Source organism: Schistosoma haematobium, chromosome 5, assembly GCF_000699445.3.
Source record: "Schistosoma haematobium chromosome 5, whole genome shotgun sequence".
NCBI lineage: Eukaryota > Metazoa > Platyhelminthes > Trematoda > Strigeidida > Schistosomatidae > Schistosoma > Schistosoma haematobium.
This window is the reverse complement of record NC_067200.1, coordinates 15,748,838-15,764,219: the sequence shown is the minus strand read 5'-3', so window position 1 is coordinate 15,764,219 and position 15,382 is coordinate 15,748,838. Positions and strand designations below refer to the sequence as shown.

At 35.0% G+C, this 15,382-nt stretch overlaps 1 protein-coding gene across 2 annotated transcripts in view; it reads left to right on the top strand.

The window, feature by feature from the left end:
- RAPGEF2_2 (Rap guanine nucleotide exchange factor 2) overlaps nucleotides 1–15,382 on the top strand; it is a 126,431-nt gene that overhangs the window by 28,422 nt on the left and 82,627 nt on the right. The window contains exons 8-13 of one of the 2 annotated variants that reach the window (XM_051217570.1): nucleotides 3,881–4,024; nucleotides 4,641–4,961; nucleotides 6,416–6,698; nucleotides 10,386–10,639; nucleotides 12,181–12,649; nucleotides 14,382–14,580. In XM_051217570.1, coding sequence (XP_051064986.1) covers nucleotides 3,881–4,024; nucleotides 4,641–4,961; nucleotides 6,416–6,698; nucleotides 10,386–10,639; nucleotides 12,181–12,649; nucleotides 14,382–14,580 — 1,670 coding nt within the window. Of the gene's footprint in view, nucleotides 1–3,880; nucleotides 4,025–4,640; nucleotides 4,962–6,415; nucleotides 6,699–10,385; nucleotides 10,640–10,819; nucleotides 12,650–13,167; nucleotides 13,271–14,381; nucleotides 14,581–15,382 lie in introns of those variants that run through there. The other variant, XM_051217572.1, reaches the window with a different exon arrangement.

The window sequence follows — 15,382 nt, the reverse complement described above, 5'->3', positions numbered from 1 at the left end:
TAGTATTTGAGCACAGATGCCTTAGAAATATTGCCCACATCTGCTGGGATCATCACGTAAGTAATAGTGAGGTTAGACGCAGGGTATTAGGAAATGATGGTAAATCAGTTGATGAGGTTATGAATCTTCACCGACTGAGATGGTTGAGCCACATGTTACGTATGCCTGAACACCGATTACCAAGACGCGCAATGCTAACCAGTGTTCGGAATGGTTGGAAGAAAGTTAGGGGCGACCAAACCAAAGCGTGGCATCAATGCTTGATTTCACGAACTTCTAGTCTTAGCCATGTTGGTAGATACAGACTACTTGGTTGGGGTCCGCGTGACTATCGTAACCAAATGGTTGGAGAATTTTGGTGACATGGCTCAGAATCGATCACAATGGCGTCGGTGTATACACTCTCTGTCTTCCCTTAAACTAAGAGATTAAGATCGCTTCATATCTTTCTTTCTACGAACCAATTCTTTCTTCTTGTACTATATCTCTATATGCAATCTTTCTCTTATATATTACCACCTTTGACCTAACCACTGCTATGAATCCGGTGTTTGTCTTGCTGTGCTAATGAGGTGTGGCAACTTGGACCGATGCACATATGTGCCTGGTCCTACGTTGTATTTGACTGAGTGTATGTTGCCTGTTAATTATTTAAAATGCTTATGAGATATTCACTCTGTATCTACTATCCATTAAGTGTTTATTGATCGCAGCTGTGAATACTTTGATTTCAGACATTATTTATGGTGAGTATATTCGGAACACCTCTCATATATCCTTTTTTCAATCTTTCCTGCGTACTTGCTTCCATGGTTGTTTAGTTAGTTATTCCCACCCAACACAACAAGAGAAGCTTAGTGGTCGTTCGGGAAAAGAGAAGAGCCTTCCAAATAGGTTTCTACTGGGCTCTGCAGAAATAAAAGTAAACGCATTCATTTTGGTTCACTTCGCAGTCTTTATGTGTATTTAGGGATTATGGTACCACTAGTATGGTGGATCCACTTTGCCCACATATGTAGTGCAGACGGGCACATTTTGACCTACACTGCAGTTTCCCACCAATTCCGAAAGCTTTTATGGAAGCCTAAAGCGCTGATAGGTTACTGATGAGTTCACTAGCTGAGACTGGAATTTTCTAAATTTGTCGTATATTCAAATGTACATATCAGTGATATCAACATCCTAGTGACACAAATACAGGCATAGATGGACGTGGTTGCTAATATGCTTTACATACAACCATAGAATTCGCAGTCCACTCACCCCACCAGTACTTACAGGCATTCAAGTTTCCGCGCTACGTAGACCTATATAACTCATAGGCAGAGTCCCATACACTCCATAGAATACTTATAGGCATAGATGCAACCACCCCATGCCCTATCTCAACGGCTTCAATCACTGAATGAATATACAGTAATCAAATCAGTACATAAAATAAGTTATCATAAATGATATGCTCATACAACAAGTAGGTTTAGTGTCGACCCCTGTGCACTGGTTACGGCACAGTTTATGGCCTATGCTCTGGTGAATTTGTCATTAACATTACCGGTCGTATGGAGGCATTTGATTTGTGGAGTTTAGAAAGATCATACATGAAAGGTAAGCGTGTTCCTTCTGCCTTAAGTTCATTACAAGTTGGAACATCAACCAACTTTAAGAAGTATTTAGTAATTAGTCTGTTTCTTTTATTGATACATATAGTCCACTCGGTCTTGGTTTTCGTAGTTGAATCATGTCGAAAAAAACTTCTATTTATTTTTAAGTCCCCAAACCCGCGTATGTTGTTATCACTATCTCAGCTTCAGTTTTGGTTTGGAAAATGTTGGCCTCCTAGACGTAATTGTCATTGGGAATTCTCAAGAAACTTTCTATGTTAAACTTTAAAAAAAAACTAGTTATATTCACGATATTCAATTTAATATAATTTATAAATTACAGCTCTCCATAATCTATTTTTTCAAATCATAACTTGAGCTAAGTGAAACAGTGATTGGAAATTAAAAAGCAATGGATAGCTTTCTTGTGTTAGCATGAAAATCCTCGAGAGTGCACACCTAAGACCCAGTAAATGCTACAAGAGAAGTAGAAATCATTATGATGCGACCAAGGAGTTTGTAGGGAACTTTAGTAAACCAGAGCGACCAGTCAGGAACAAAGGAAAAACCAATCACTGAGACTCATGAGCAGCGGGACGGATGCGTAGAACATTTTGAATAACGCTTAAATAGGCCCACCCCACCGAACTGACCGCACTTCGGACCAGTACACAAACCTCCTTATTGGTTATGCCACATCAACAATCGAAGAAATCAACAAGGTCATGAGAAAAATAGGGTGGCGATGCACTAAGACAAGACAGCATTCCATATGAATTATTAAGGTCAGATACAGAGGTCACTGCAAAGATGTTCCACCTTCTTTCCAGAAAGATGTCAGATGAAGTACAAGTACCAACAGACTGGAATGTGAAATAATCATCAAGATATCGAAGAGAGGTCTTAATAGACATGAGAACTACAGAGGCATCAACACTACTGTCAGTACCAGATGAAGTTTTCAGCAGTGTTGCTGAACTGAATGAATGGTTCAGCAGACATCCAACTTCGAGATCAACATTCTGACTTTCGTATGGATCGACCACTTACCGACCAAATTATAACTGCGGATTTTTGTCGAACAATCAATTTTATAGAACTCATTACCACACATCAAATTTCTTGACTATGAGGAAACATCCGACATTTTATGCAGAGAAACGTGGAATATTTTTCAGCTCCAAAGATTATTGGTAGCTCGCTCTCCTTTTTCGTCTTTCTTTTGGTTGTTGATTGAACTATTAGGACCTACACACCTCAGAAGCATAGAATACAGTAAAAACATTGGATGGAGCTGTACGATTTGAACTTTGAATATGACTTGATCCTTCTGCAACAATTGCAGACAAAGATAGCGGCCTTCTCAGCAATCGGTCTAAACATTCAAAAGGCGCAAAACAGAATCCTGAATTAAAACAGCAAGTACCAACCAAATCATACTTGATAATAAAGTTTTAAATGTGGTGGAAGCCTTTTCATATCTGGGTTATGTTATTGATAAACAAGGAGAATCGTATGCAGATGTCAAGGGAACTATTTGGTAAAACATGGGCAACATTTCTACAGTTTAAGAATAACTGACATTCCAAAAAAACTGTCACCCAAAATCACTGTCAGAATTTCCAACACCGCCGTTAAAACAGTCTTATTCTTTGGAGCTGAAACTTAGAAAACTACCATCGCCAAGAAGGTAAAGGTATTTATAAACATGTGTTTACGTAAAATACTCCACATCCATTGATAAGAGACCAGATGCCTACTGAGGAAAAAATAAAAAAGACGCTGCAAGTGGATAGTACATTATGCGAAAACCATCAAACTACATCACAAAATAATTCGTTACTTGAAATCCTCAAAGATAAATTATAAGAGGCAGATTAGAGAACACATGGTGCCAAAAATCGGAGTCAGATATCAAGAGAGTGAGTTACACCTGGGAGCACCGAAAAGGGGAGCTCAAGACAGAGTTAGTTAGGCATTTCTGGTCAACAGTCTATGCTCCTAACTAGCAACTGGGTTATTAAATAAATTAATAGGGATTTTCATGGTATATTATCTTTCCATTATCAGAATTTATATACAGAGTGTTAGTCTATAGTTCATAGGGGAAGGGCCACAGATTTTCTCAATATTTATGTCAGCTATTATTCATAATCTCTCGTTACATACATATTAGTTGCCTCCACATTGCGTTCCCATTGGTTCTATCTTTGTAAATGTACATCTTTTTCAGTGAAATTGTTTGTTGTTTCGTTATTTTTCGTGTATATACATTTTAGGCTTTCTCTAGTCTAACTAAGGCTACATGTCGTTCCCTATGCTCAGTCATGGTGCTAGCCATTGTTCGTGAAGCTGGTCAAATCGTATTGCATGATAATGAAGTATTGGACACTTGGTCTGTTGTGCTGAATGGGACTGTCGAGGTTAGTTAATAATTTCTCATATTCTTTTGTATTATGTTGTGCGAGCACACACGTACATGGTTTTTGTATATACCGTTCGATACGATAGTTACCACAATATTTCTAGGCTTAACACATGAAACAAAAAAATATCAACCAAAAAATTATCATCAGAAATTGTCGACCCTTTGCCCAAAACTGCGTATCCTGAGTAATCATGATTGCTTTGTAATAACAAACAATTACATTTAATTGTTGTGTTTTCATTATTTATAGCTTATTATTACCAGTTCAAAGATCTCCACACCTACTGCAGTTTAGGCAGCCGGACACCATTAGTTCTCACAAAATGGAGGTGTGGTTCAAACCTGAGTACACGACTCCTGTACTTTTTTTACTGAGTTACACAAAAATGAGTGAATTCGCCAATTTTTGGAAAAACACTACCGATACTGACCATTTATCTATCTATCTATATAATTTCTTTCAGTATTAACAATTTGTTTATTTGGGTCGTTTCACATTGTGTTTACCAATAAAAGTTAAAATCACAATGTATTTTCTTGTCTGTGTTTAACGTTGCCCATTCTCTTGTTAACTATTCATTGTCTCCTGTTTTGAAAATTGTTTTCCTCAGGTTATTGGACCAGACGATACAATTCGGGAATTAACTCGTGGTGATGCATTCGGTGTTCGTCTTGGTAAAACAGATTGTATTCATCATGGTGTAATGCGTACAGTCACTGAAGACTGTCACTTTTTATGTGTACCACAAACCGATTATGTAAATATTATGAGTCGTGAAGGAGAAGCTGAAATACCAGAGATGGGTGAAGGTGGACGTGTTGTCCTTGTCTATGAATCAATAAATTTAGACACAACTCTTAACATCGATTCAAATAAATCATCCAATGACAATAGTTCTGTGTTGTTGAAAAAATGTCGACTGGTCACAAAGGTTTGTTTTGAAGATTTTTGTTTAAAAAGGTCAATGAATTCAGAAAAATCGTTAACGTTACTTTTAACTAGAATCTATGGTTACATTTTAAATTAATTAACTAGTGAACAATGATCTGAAAACGATTAGGGTATTGGGCAGCTCTTTTACCTTAGTTTAACTCCTTAAAAGTCTGCATCCATAACCATACATGGATGTGGATAGCTACACGAAATTTAACTCTGAAATAATGGATTGATTCTTTACTCAACCGTCCATATGTATTATGTTAGCTGGGAGACATAAATGTCATAAAATCAACTCTTTATCAGGCCATGAGTTCACGCTACTCCGTAGTAGAAAATGTGAATAAAACAGTTCTGCAACACTTCCCAGTTGTCTATAAATCTTTACATGTTATCATTCTGTTGGTGGCAGACTTCAGCTTTCTGTATTTACTAACCTACATGAAATCAGAAATTCTGTAGATTGTTATGTCATATTACTTCTAAAGTTTTTGTTATAAGACTTCGAAATCTGTTTCGTAGATGTAAGTAATGATAAAACTTTTCTTATTCAGTTAGGGAAATAATTCCTTATCCTTTAGTTGTATTGTTCAATTACCATGTGTATCTATAGAAGTATGTATGTCTGGGATATGATATGATCGTTTATATTACGTCGGAGCTTGTGTTGAACCAGTTGTATTGATGTTTAGTAATCAGTTTGCATGAAAAGAACACTGTTAACCAAAACCAGTCATCCCAAAAATTCTCCATCTTCACTGTATCACTATGGAAAACTTACTGAGTTAGTGTCTGTTTTTTTCATGATGTGTTTGATCAACCACAATTTTGTACCAAACTGATCCAAGCATCCCACATTTAAATTTATTGTAGTGTTGGGGTGATAAACATTTTTAGTTATCAACCGTCAACTCACTTTAAAGATTATTGTTACATGTTAACGTGAGTAGGTCTAACAAACATTCGTCTTAACTGTTCACTGTTGATGACGACGCTGGTGTCAGTTTGAAACCATGTACTTGCTGATGATTTCCTGTGTACAAAGAGTATACTTATCAGACATTGTTTATGCTATTCTTGAAGCGATATGTTAGTACGTTATTACTTTTTCAGAATGTCGTAAAAATGTTTATCACATTTTTTAAAGGATATGTTCATAATATCCTTTCAGTTATGAAGGAGCTCTCGTTAAATAATCACGTATACTCCCCACGAAATTACTTGTTTAATGTAAATACTTGAATACATCCAACTTGTAATGAGTCATGATGGTTGTAAATCAGTATTTTTTAACTTTAGTTAAGTCACTATCTTTCACAAAATATGCACTGTCATTAGTAAACTATTTTAATTGTAAATTCGCATTCATACAAACATCAATTATTCAATCTCTTCTGATATTGTTTTCGAACCAATATTTCATTGCTTTTTTTGTTCAAATCATTTTAGGGCACACCGGAGAAACTAATTGAACATTTGATTGCTGATCTGTCCAATGGGGATATATCGTATCCAGAAGATTTTCTACTTACATATCGTACATTTTTAGATTCACCCCGACCAATAGTTGATCGTTTATTATCATGGCATTTGCATAATCCAAAGTTACGTACACGTGTTAATCGTATAATTTTATTATGGGTTCATAATCATTTTAATGATTTTGAGGATAATCATGATATGATGAAGTGCATTGAAAAATTTGATAATATGTTATCATCCGACGGCACGGGTAAGCGAGTGTATACGTCTATGTGGATGATCATTTGTTTTATATTCAGTCAATAGGACATTGTTCAGATAATCTTACCGGATAGTTTTATTACTAGTATGTAGTATCTTTAACCTAGCGATTTTAAGCATCAAGTGATTTCACAGGTTTGATTTCCACTCTGATATGACATAACACACCACCTACTTCCTCATGACCAACAGGATATCACCGGCTGTCACACAAATATTAAGGTCGACTACGCAAACCTTTAGTTGATAGATGAATTATATCAATTATCATTCTTGTTATCTTTCCATGTTAATGTTTCTGACAATTATTTGATTAGTCAAATGTCTAGTCGTTTCAAACCATTCATTTAGATCGTTATACTGATGATAAATCTTAATATCGTGTTCTGAACTTTGACCTCAATTTGTTCTGGGACTATCAGGAACACTACTCAGAGTCGGGTATAATGTTGGGAGTATTTGATTATGTAAACTATTGGATGGATGTTGTTGTTGGTAGTGGTCTTAAGGTTTATATGAACTTTACATCTACTGCCGTACAACATAGCTCATCTCCAGTTATCACCTACTTAGTTCAAATTAACTAGACTATCGATTCAATTCGTATGATGTTGAGTGTATCTATCAATTCATCTGGCGTACTACAAACTAGTGGATATAAAGAACATCATAACCTTGATCTTTCAACGGACAACTTTTAGTGCGTTGTTCATAAATCTATCTCAACAAACTGTTGGTTTTGTGGTTTTCGTTTCTTATTTACACTCATTTAATAAGTACATGGTTGTGTACTGGTCTTTGAGTCACATTACTTCTGGGTGAATTCAAGTGATATGTCCTTTTTCCTAACACTAACGTTGGTGTCGCGAAGTTCCAACTATGGGATATACAGACTGATAATGTTGATTTGTGATTTACTGGTCAGGATATTATGTTGTTTTGATTCGGACCAATGAACTATCACCTTTGAATCAGACCATTCACATTAGAAAAAGGTTAAACTTCCAAACTATGTATTTAGTACATTTTTAGTGGCCCGTGGATCCGACTACATTTAGATCGTACGAATGTTCGTTATCACCTATTCCCGTATACATCTATCGACTTAAATCACGTTAGTCAATAACGGAATTTAGATAAGTCAATTAACGAGAATGTCATTTGAATACATATATTTTGTATGTAAAGTGAATACGATAGAACAAAGCGAAATGGCGCGCAGTGGAGATGGCTGGTGAGCCAACTCATTTTTAGCCAGGCGTTACGCAATATTTATAGGCAGACAAGATGAACTACAGACATGTGATGAGACATGGGATATGAAGTGTACACACATATACGGTCATATAAAAACAGTCAAGACTGATAAGCGAATAATTGACAAGGTCAAAATATGACTCAAGTAGAATGAGTAGATTGGTTTGTCCATAAACTAGAATAAGGTATATTATGGGCTTAAAATAATGACTGACACTACACATTTACCCATCATTTTTTATAGTATTGAAGTATCAAACTATTTTGATTAATCATTAATGATTAAATAAATTCTTCACCTTTAATTATCTACATAATGTGCGTTGAGATACCCGACTAATGTTCATATTAGAGAAGAGAATTCACGTAATTCATGTAAATTTGCATGATGATCCATTACTTGTATGCAGAACTATTTTGATATACATCTTTACCATACGTAATGTGCATGAAATACTTAAAACAGAATAAAATCATTACAAAAATAAACTAGTAGTCGTCTTGATGTACACAGATTAGATCTGATTGCTGTTTAGCAATGTAATCACTTTTGTTAAACAATTAAATTCTAAATCAATTCGTTTCAACTTTAGTGATTGGATATAGAGATTATGAGAGAGAAGAGGTATGTGATCAAGACAGCATCATTTCATGTTATTGAATATTGGTCTCATTCACATAGGATGTTTCGGACTTATAGGTTGAAATGTATGAGCTTAGGAACTTTAAATAATGTGGTTAAAAATACGTTGCAGTAATACAGATTTGTCCATTCTTTATTTCATTGCAAGTGTTAGACTTAGTACTTTTATTTGTTCACATTTGCCTTCCTATTGACTTCGTCTTGTTGTGCTAATATGAACTGTGTCAACCTGAGCTGTTTTATATTTTTGCTTAATTTTGTACGATTCATATTTGTTAGAGAAAATATCACATTGAAGTATGATAATGTTGGGATATTCAGAAAAATATCCTAAAAATTATCCTGTTAAGCTTAATGCTATCCTTGAACGTGAAATGGTGTCATTTTCCTATTGGTCAATTTTTATTTCACGTGTCGTTTCCCTACTGGTCAATATTTATTTCACGTGTCATTTTCCTGTTGGCCAAATATTGTACAAATGTTATTTTTTCTATTTTGTGGTACGATGTGGTCTGTCTGGTTGATTTATAAACTGAGTATGTTTGAAATAAATGATTCATATCGCAAAGGCTGGGACTTGTGTTCTGGGCTTGACTGGCTGGGCTAGGCGGAAAGCAGGGCCAGTCAGAATTCTAGGCTGCTCATACGGGTTTGCGCTTCACTGATCCGATCGATAAGTCACTGCTCTTTAATCGGCGGTCACAAATATAACAGATAATTATATGAAATTAGCAATCAGAATTACAGTAATCATTGTCACATCGAATAAGTTATGTAGGTTTTTTGTAAAATACTATCATGTATCACTTCGTGTTGGTTTAGATTTGCATAGATAACTTTTGGGTAGTTAATACTAGCTTATAAGAAAACATCAGTTTCACTTGTTAGTTTTTTTTTATAACAATTTCGAATGAACATTGTTTTTCGTCCCCATCTCCCAATAATTTTCATTCTGTTTCGTCCAATCAAAAATAGCCAGTTTTAAGTTCGTTATAGTTGGTTGTTTATTTCTTAAAATCGATATAAAATATGAGGACTTGACGACAGAGCACATTTTCTTACAATTATGGACGGTAGTAACATGCAAAGTACGAGCTCCGTCGTTCATCACGTTATCACAGAAACCGACAACCTATTTTTGAGCACATTCTATCTCGTAGTGTTCCAATCTCTTGAAGCGTTGAAGAGCGCCATTTAAACTTATGAAAAAGCTACGTAATGCCATTATGTTGTGAGAGATTCTCATTTTCATAGAGATCGGAAGCCGTATATTAGATTCGTATGTTGGAGAAATGGCCGTAGAACATCTAGCGGTTCCTCACAGCCGAGTAGACGAGAGAGGTAATTTGATTAGTGCTATTATAATTTATCATAAAGGACTTCCGTGAACACTCGATGTCCTTCCTTCATCTTTTGTAAGTTTATTGAAGGTTACGAGTGCAATTCCTTAAGCTACCAAACTACTTCTTGGATGCGCAGGTTAACAGAGGTGGAGTTTGAAACAGTACGACCACTTTTGATATCTGGGACAGCAGCATTCAATATTATGCACTTTGTTTACCAATCTTATAGAAAGCGTATTAATGCTCAGTATGTTTTTGATATGCGCCACTAACTTTTCTCACAAGGTTGTAGGATTTCGAAAAAGACATTGACTGAAAAATCGTGCGAAAAATGATAAAATTTCGCGAAGTAGAATACCGTCGTATTCATATTGCAGTTGAATGTCTACTTATTTCCAGAAAAAAATTTCCTTCGTTTTTATTATCCTTACAGCTGGTGAGCGTCGTCTATTTCGTTTAGCCTGCAGCACCAAAGCTCGTCCACGTCAAGTCGAACTTATAATTCCGTTAAAAAATTCATGTCATCCAAATCCAGATAATAAATCGTTCGGAGTTGATGATGGTACTGAGTTTTTGTCATCAAATGGACAACACTTGGACAATAATTGTAATACAATAAATTCTCTCATTGATCTACCATTCACAATGATTGGTGGTGAGGATGGTTTTGGAGTGTTTATACATCAAGTGAGTGATTTGGGTTTCATCTGTTCCTATGAAGTTTTCTGTTACGCATTTACCAATGGATCATTTGATTACCTATTTAATTGTAAAGTTATATATATATATATATATATATATATATATATATATATATATATATATATATATAGAGAGAGAGAGAGAGAGAGAGAGAGAGAGAAAGAGAGTAAAACGTTTAAACGTCCTACAAACTTAGTCAATCATAGCAAAATGTTGGACTGGGTACTTATTTGTATAGATCAGAATTGTTGTTTCAGTTCGCAACATTATAAGAAATACATGTTATAGAGTGTAAGTTTAGGACAAAATCGACGAACCGAAGGTATGAAAAAGAAATGAAACTCAACTTGACATCCGAAAGTTACTTGATCACATTTCTGGTTAACTTAATAATAAAACGGGTGTAATATTCATCTTCAAAATTTCTTCGAGTTCCTTATAATTCCTTTAGGAATTCCCTATCATCAGGGCAAAATACGGAAAATACTTCGACAATCAACTCTCTTTGTAAAACTGTAAGAATATATTATACGTTCGACCATACTTTTCCAACCTTATTGCAAAACTCCCAAAATTTCTGCTAATCTTTATATTCTTTTCCTTAGGTTTTTAGAATCTCAAGTTCGCCCATGATCCTGTGGGAAACTTCAGTTAGTCATGGAGATAAGAAAGGTATTAGGAGGTGTAGGAAGGATTTGAATGTGACCAACTTGGTCTCGTGTGCTGTTACGGGTATGAGGGCTGATATCACTTCCCGGCTACCCACACCGTGGAAGGATATTTACTGAGGAACCTGAAAAGGAAATTGGATTAATGTTGGCCTTAACGTGCTGGAAGCGTGACCGCAGAGCCCAAGGGACAACTGCTCGAGGTCGGTCGTGCACGACCTTTACATGGGAGGTTTTTAATGTGTTAGCTCCGTTCTTCAAAGGGTCTTACCGCCGGAGACTTAACCTTCGAAGTAATCCTTCTATACTCTTCGCCTTTCGCTTTGTTCTTTTTGGTATTTAAGACTGAAAAATTTCTGGTGATTAGGGTAAAGCGCAATAGCATAAGCTTTATCAACGGTTTGTTTAATACGGTAGCAACTAAATAGTCCAAAGCTGTACATTGATATTTAGATTTTCACCTTCACTGTTCTCTCAGTTCATTAGTGAACATTGGATTTCAGACTAAATACAAATTGCATTTTGACAAGTTTTTTTCTGTTGTGCCCATCGTGATTGTGCTTGATGGAGAGATTTTCTTGCTTACTGAAAGTTATTTGGTCTGTATTTATTTGTTAGGGTATAATCTTATTGTGTACATCTTTCATCCAATGTACAGATAGGAAAAATAATAGTGTTTTTCATGTCTATTGTTAAATGACAGCATCTGTGTCTTCTAAGTAAATGCATCAGTACATCCTCAAACTATTTCTCAATATGTGTTACCCACCGTTTATTTTAAGCAGTATATAATCAACACTTCTGTACGTTTTTATCGTTAAATATTTTTACCGTTTATTTTCTGATTGCGCACTCAAGGTATATAGTTTAGTCTCAAACAATAATTCTGAAGCAAGCTGTGATGAGCACACAAACCAAAAATATCCCACTAATCCATCTTCATTATTGTTATCATCACCATGCGACTCAAGCTATCCACCATCATCAACAACATGTGTACTTCCTAATTTTTCATTTGTACATAATCAAATACGTCGGGCTGACCAATTATTATCAGTGAATGGTCGTTCAGTAGAACATTTAAAACCATCTGATGTCATACAATTAATTAATTCAATGATAAGCGCATGTTGTCCAGTGGATATTAAGACTAGATCAAATACCAAACTAGTATCTGGTACCAGTGGATCATTGTCTCCTTCGACTACACATTATTCAACCGGTATAGACAATGATACTATGCTAGATCATTCCAAATCATCTACATTATCGTCAGTCATCAGTGTTACTTTCAACCTCCGTTTGTTAGTTATTTTTAATCCAGTTCGTAAGTAAAATCACCTGTTACAGTTCAATTTTCCATGCATTACTTTTCAATAAATGCGTAAACTAGAAACCAAGTAAATCTCTACCTTTCTGTTGAATTGTTGTAGATGTATGGCAATAGGTTTTTTTCATCTCATCGACTTTCGAATTCCTTTTTCGGGTGTATAGACTAGTGACAATATTCAATCTTCCTAATCGAAGAAGATATGGCTGGCTACGAACCTACGTCTCAACGGTTTAAAGTCGGAAGCTCTGACCATTAAGCCACAGTCGTCGCTAATCACTTGATGGATAATGAACTGATATTAGCTTCCATGCTACAAAATTTTAAACACCTATTTACGGAGACGCGCGTTGACATTTAACATGAGAATAAGTTAGATATCCATTGCGAGACAGACAAAGATGTGATACTTGTTGTTGTGGTTGTATATCGCTTTATGCCTTTTAAACCATACTGCTTCATGTTTGCTCAACTTATAGTTCTTAACAGCTAACGTATTTATGATAACTTTTTAGAGTCTCACTAGTTTGAGAATATTTTCTTTCTCCGATGAAATGCAAAGTTCTGTTCCAAATACAAAATTCAGTATATTGTCGTTGGTTGACTCACTTCATGCTGGTATGTTAATATTTAGAAGTGTGTGCGAATTAATAATCGAAATTCATAAAATTGTCGACCTGTCTGACAGCTTTCAATAACCAGGTTAACGATCTTTTGTGCTTGAAATAATGTTTGGTAGCTCATTATCGTCAGATTTTTCGGCTTCTAGCAAACGTAATTAGAAATTCAGACTTTCAGATACAAACTACAAATTTGCTAGTTTGTAAAGTCTTCATTTGATAATATGGCGAAACACTAAGTTTATAAACATTTAATATGGCTTTGATTTCCAAACTGTTCCAAAATATATCTGCGTTAAAGTACTGTTAAGTAAAAAAATTAACTGAGTATTTTTCCTGATATTTTTAAAACGTTCTCAGTAGCAAACACATTTGTGTATGTTAATAAATGTAAAGTTATATACTCATGTTTCCCAATATTATGGTTATTTTCCTATACGTTTATTTAAATTTATGGGTTTAATATCTTTCCTAAACTCGAAAAATTGCTGTTAAATTTGAACAAAAATTCATATCAAATAAAAAATTAATCTGTGAAATGTTCCCATTCATTTTATGAATAGCTGGATAAATTTAAGATTCCATATTAATTTTTTCATACGTCACAAAATTTTGTTAAGCTAGTAACAGAATTTGTTGTTGTCGGCTTCGTCGAAGTCGTAGCAGTCATACTGAGTATTGTCGTGAAACGTAGTTCTTATCAGTGGATTTTGATTTTCTATACGTTGTATCCGATAATATGTTACTCCACATTTTTAATCGCTAGGTATTTCACCCGAGTTCCGTTGGAAAAGTCATCACTTGACATTCCAGCTACAGGAGGCCACCGAATTCAAAACATAGTGAAACAAATCTCTTCAGCAAAATGCCTAACAATCAAAATGTTATTATTAAGTATGATTTGATGGTCTACTAAAATGGTTTTTATGTCACTGTTTATGTATGTGTTTGTGTGTGTGGGTAAATCACAATAATTAGTTCAATCTGTTGACTTATTTGAAATTGACATTTCGCATATGTATCAATAACTGGTCATAACTTGTAAGGAACACATTTGATGTAGGACTTAATTATATGTTTCTCCTATTATGTATACTTTTTTCCAACAGAGTATTATCAAGCTATTAACTCTTTAAATACGACACATACTGCTCAAACTTCGATGAGGCCGATCAGTGAAACAATAAATGCTTATCAAATTGTTGACGATGTAAAAAACCACGTGAACAAATCTACACCATCATCAAACATCACATTGAATAATCACAATGGTAATAATGAAATTTGTCGACTAAAAATGCATAGTTTGTAAGTTGTGAATTTATTTATTGTATATGGTATTTTCTCCATTTACTTTTTGCTTCTTGTTACTAGTAGTTCTCTCTGAATTGTTGGGTTGGATCTATTGTATATATTAACTGTATTATGTGACGGTGGTTTCTTTCCCAAATAATTCCATTGCTACTTTTAACCACAAGCAAAATTTGTTTTATTTTGTAGACAATAAAGCAAACTTCATATTAGATTTGTAGTTCTTTAAGTTCATCTTACATATTCAAATTTAAGGATAACTTTTATTACAATGTAACTATGAGATGAAAAATTATTGGAAACCAAGAAGTTCTACATGTCTGATTTGCAATTTCGACTTTATCATCAAGTGACTGAAGTTAAAAATGTGGCTGAACCATTAAGTTTCAACCCAAAGTTTTGAAGTCAACACTTGTTACGAGACCTGAAGTTCATGTATTTTGAATCCCTATCAGAAGACTCACTTATTGACTTAAAATCTACAGGTATCAAACACGGTTGCCTACTTTGCCTTTTCGCTTTCTGCTGGTTGTAGACTCAATTATTGAGACCTCTACAACTCAGAAGCACAGAATACAGTGAACAACTTGAGTGGAGCTGGACAACTTGGACTTTGAAGATGACTTGACCCTCCTATCCCATCGACAGCAACAAATACAGGTGAAGATATTCAGTATGACAGTAACTTCCACAACAGTAGGCTTCAACATTCACAAGGGAAAAGCAAGATCCTGAAATACAACACAGCGAGCACCAATCAAATCACATTTGGTGGTAAGGCTCTGGAAGAAGCGGAAGC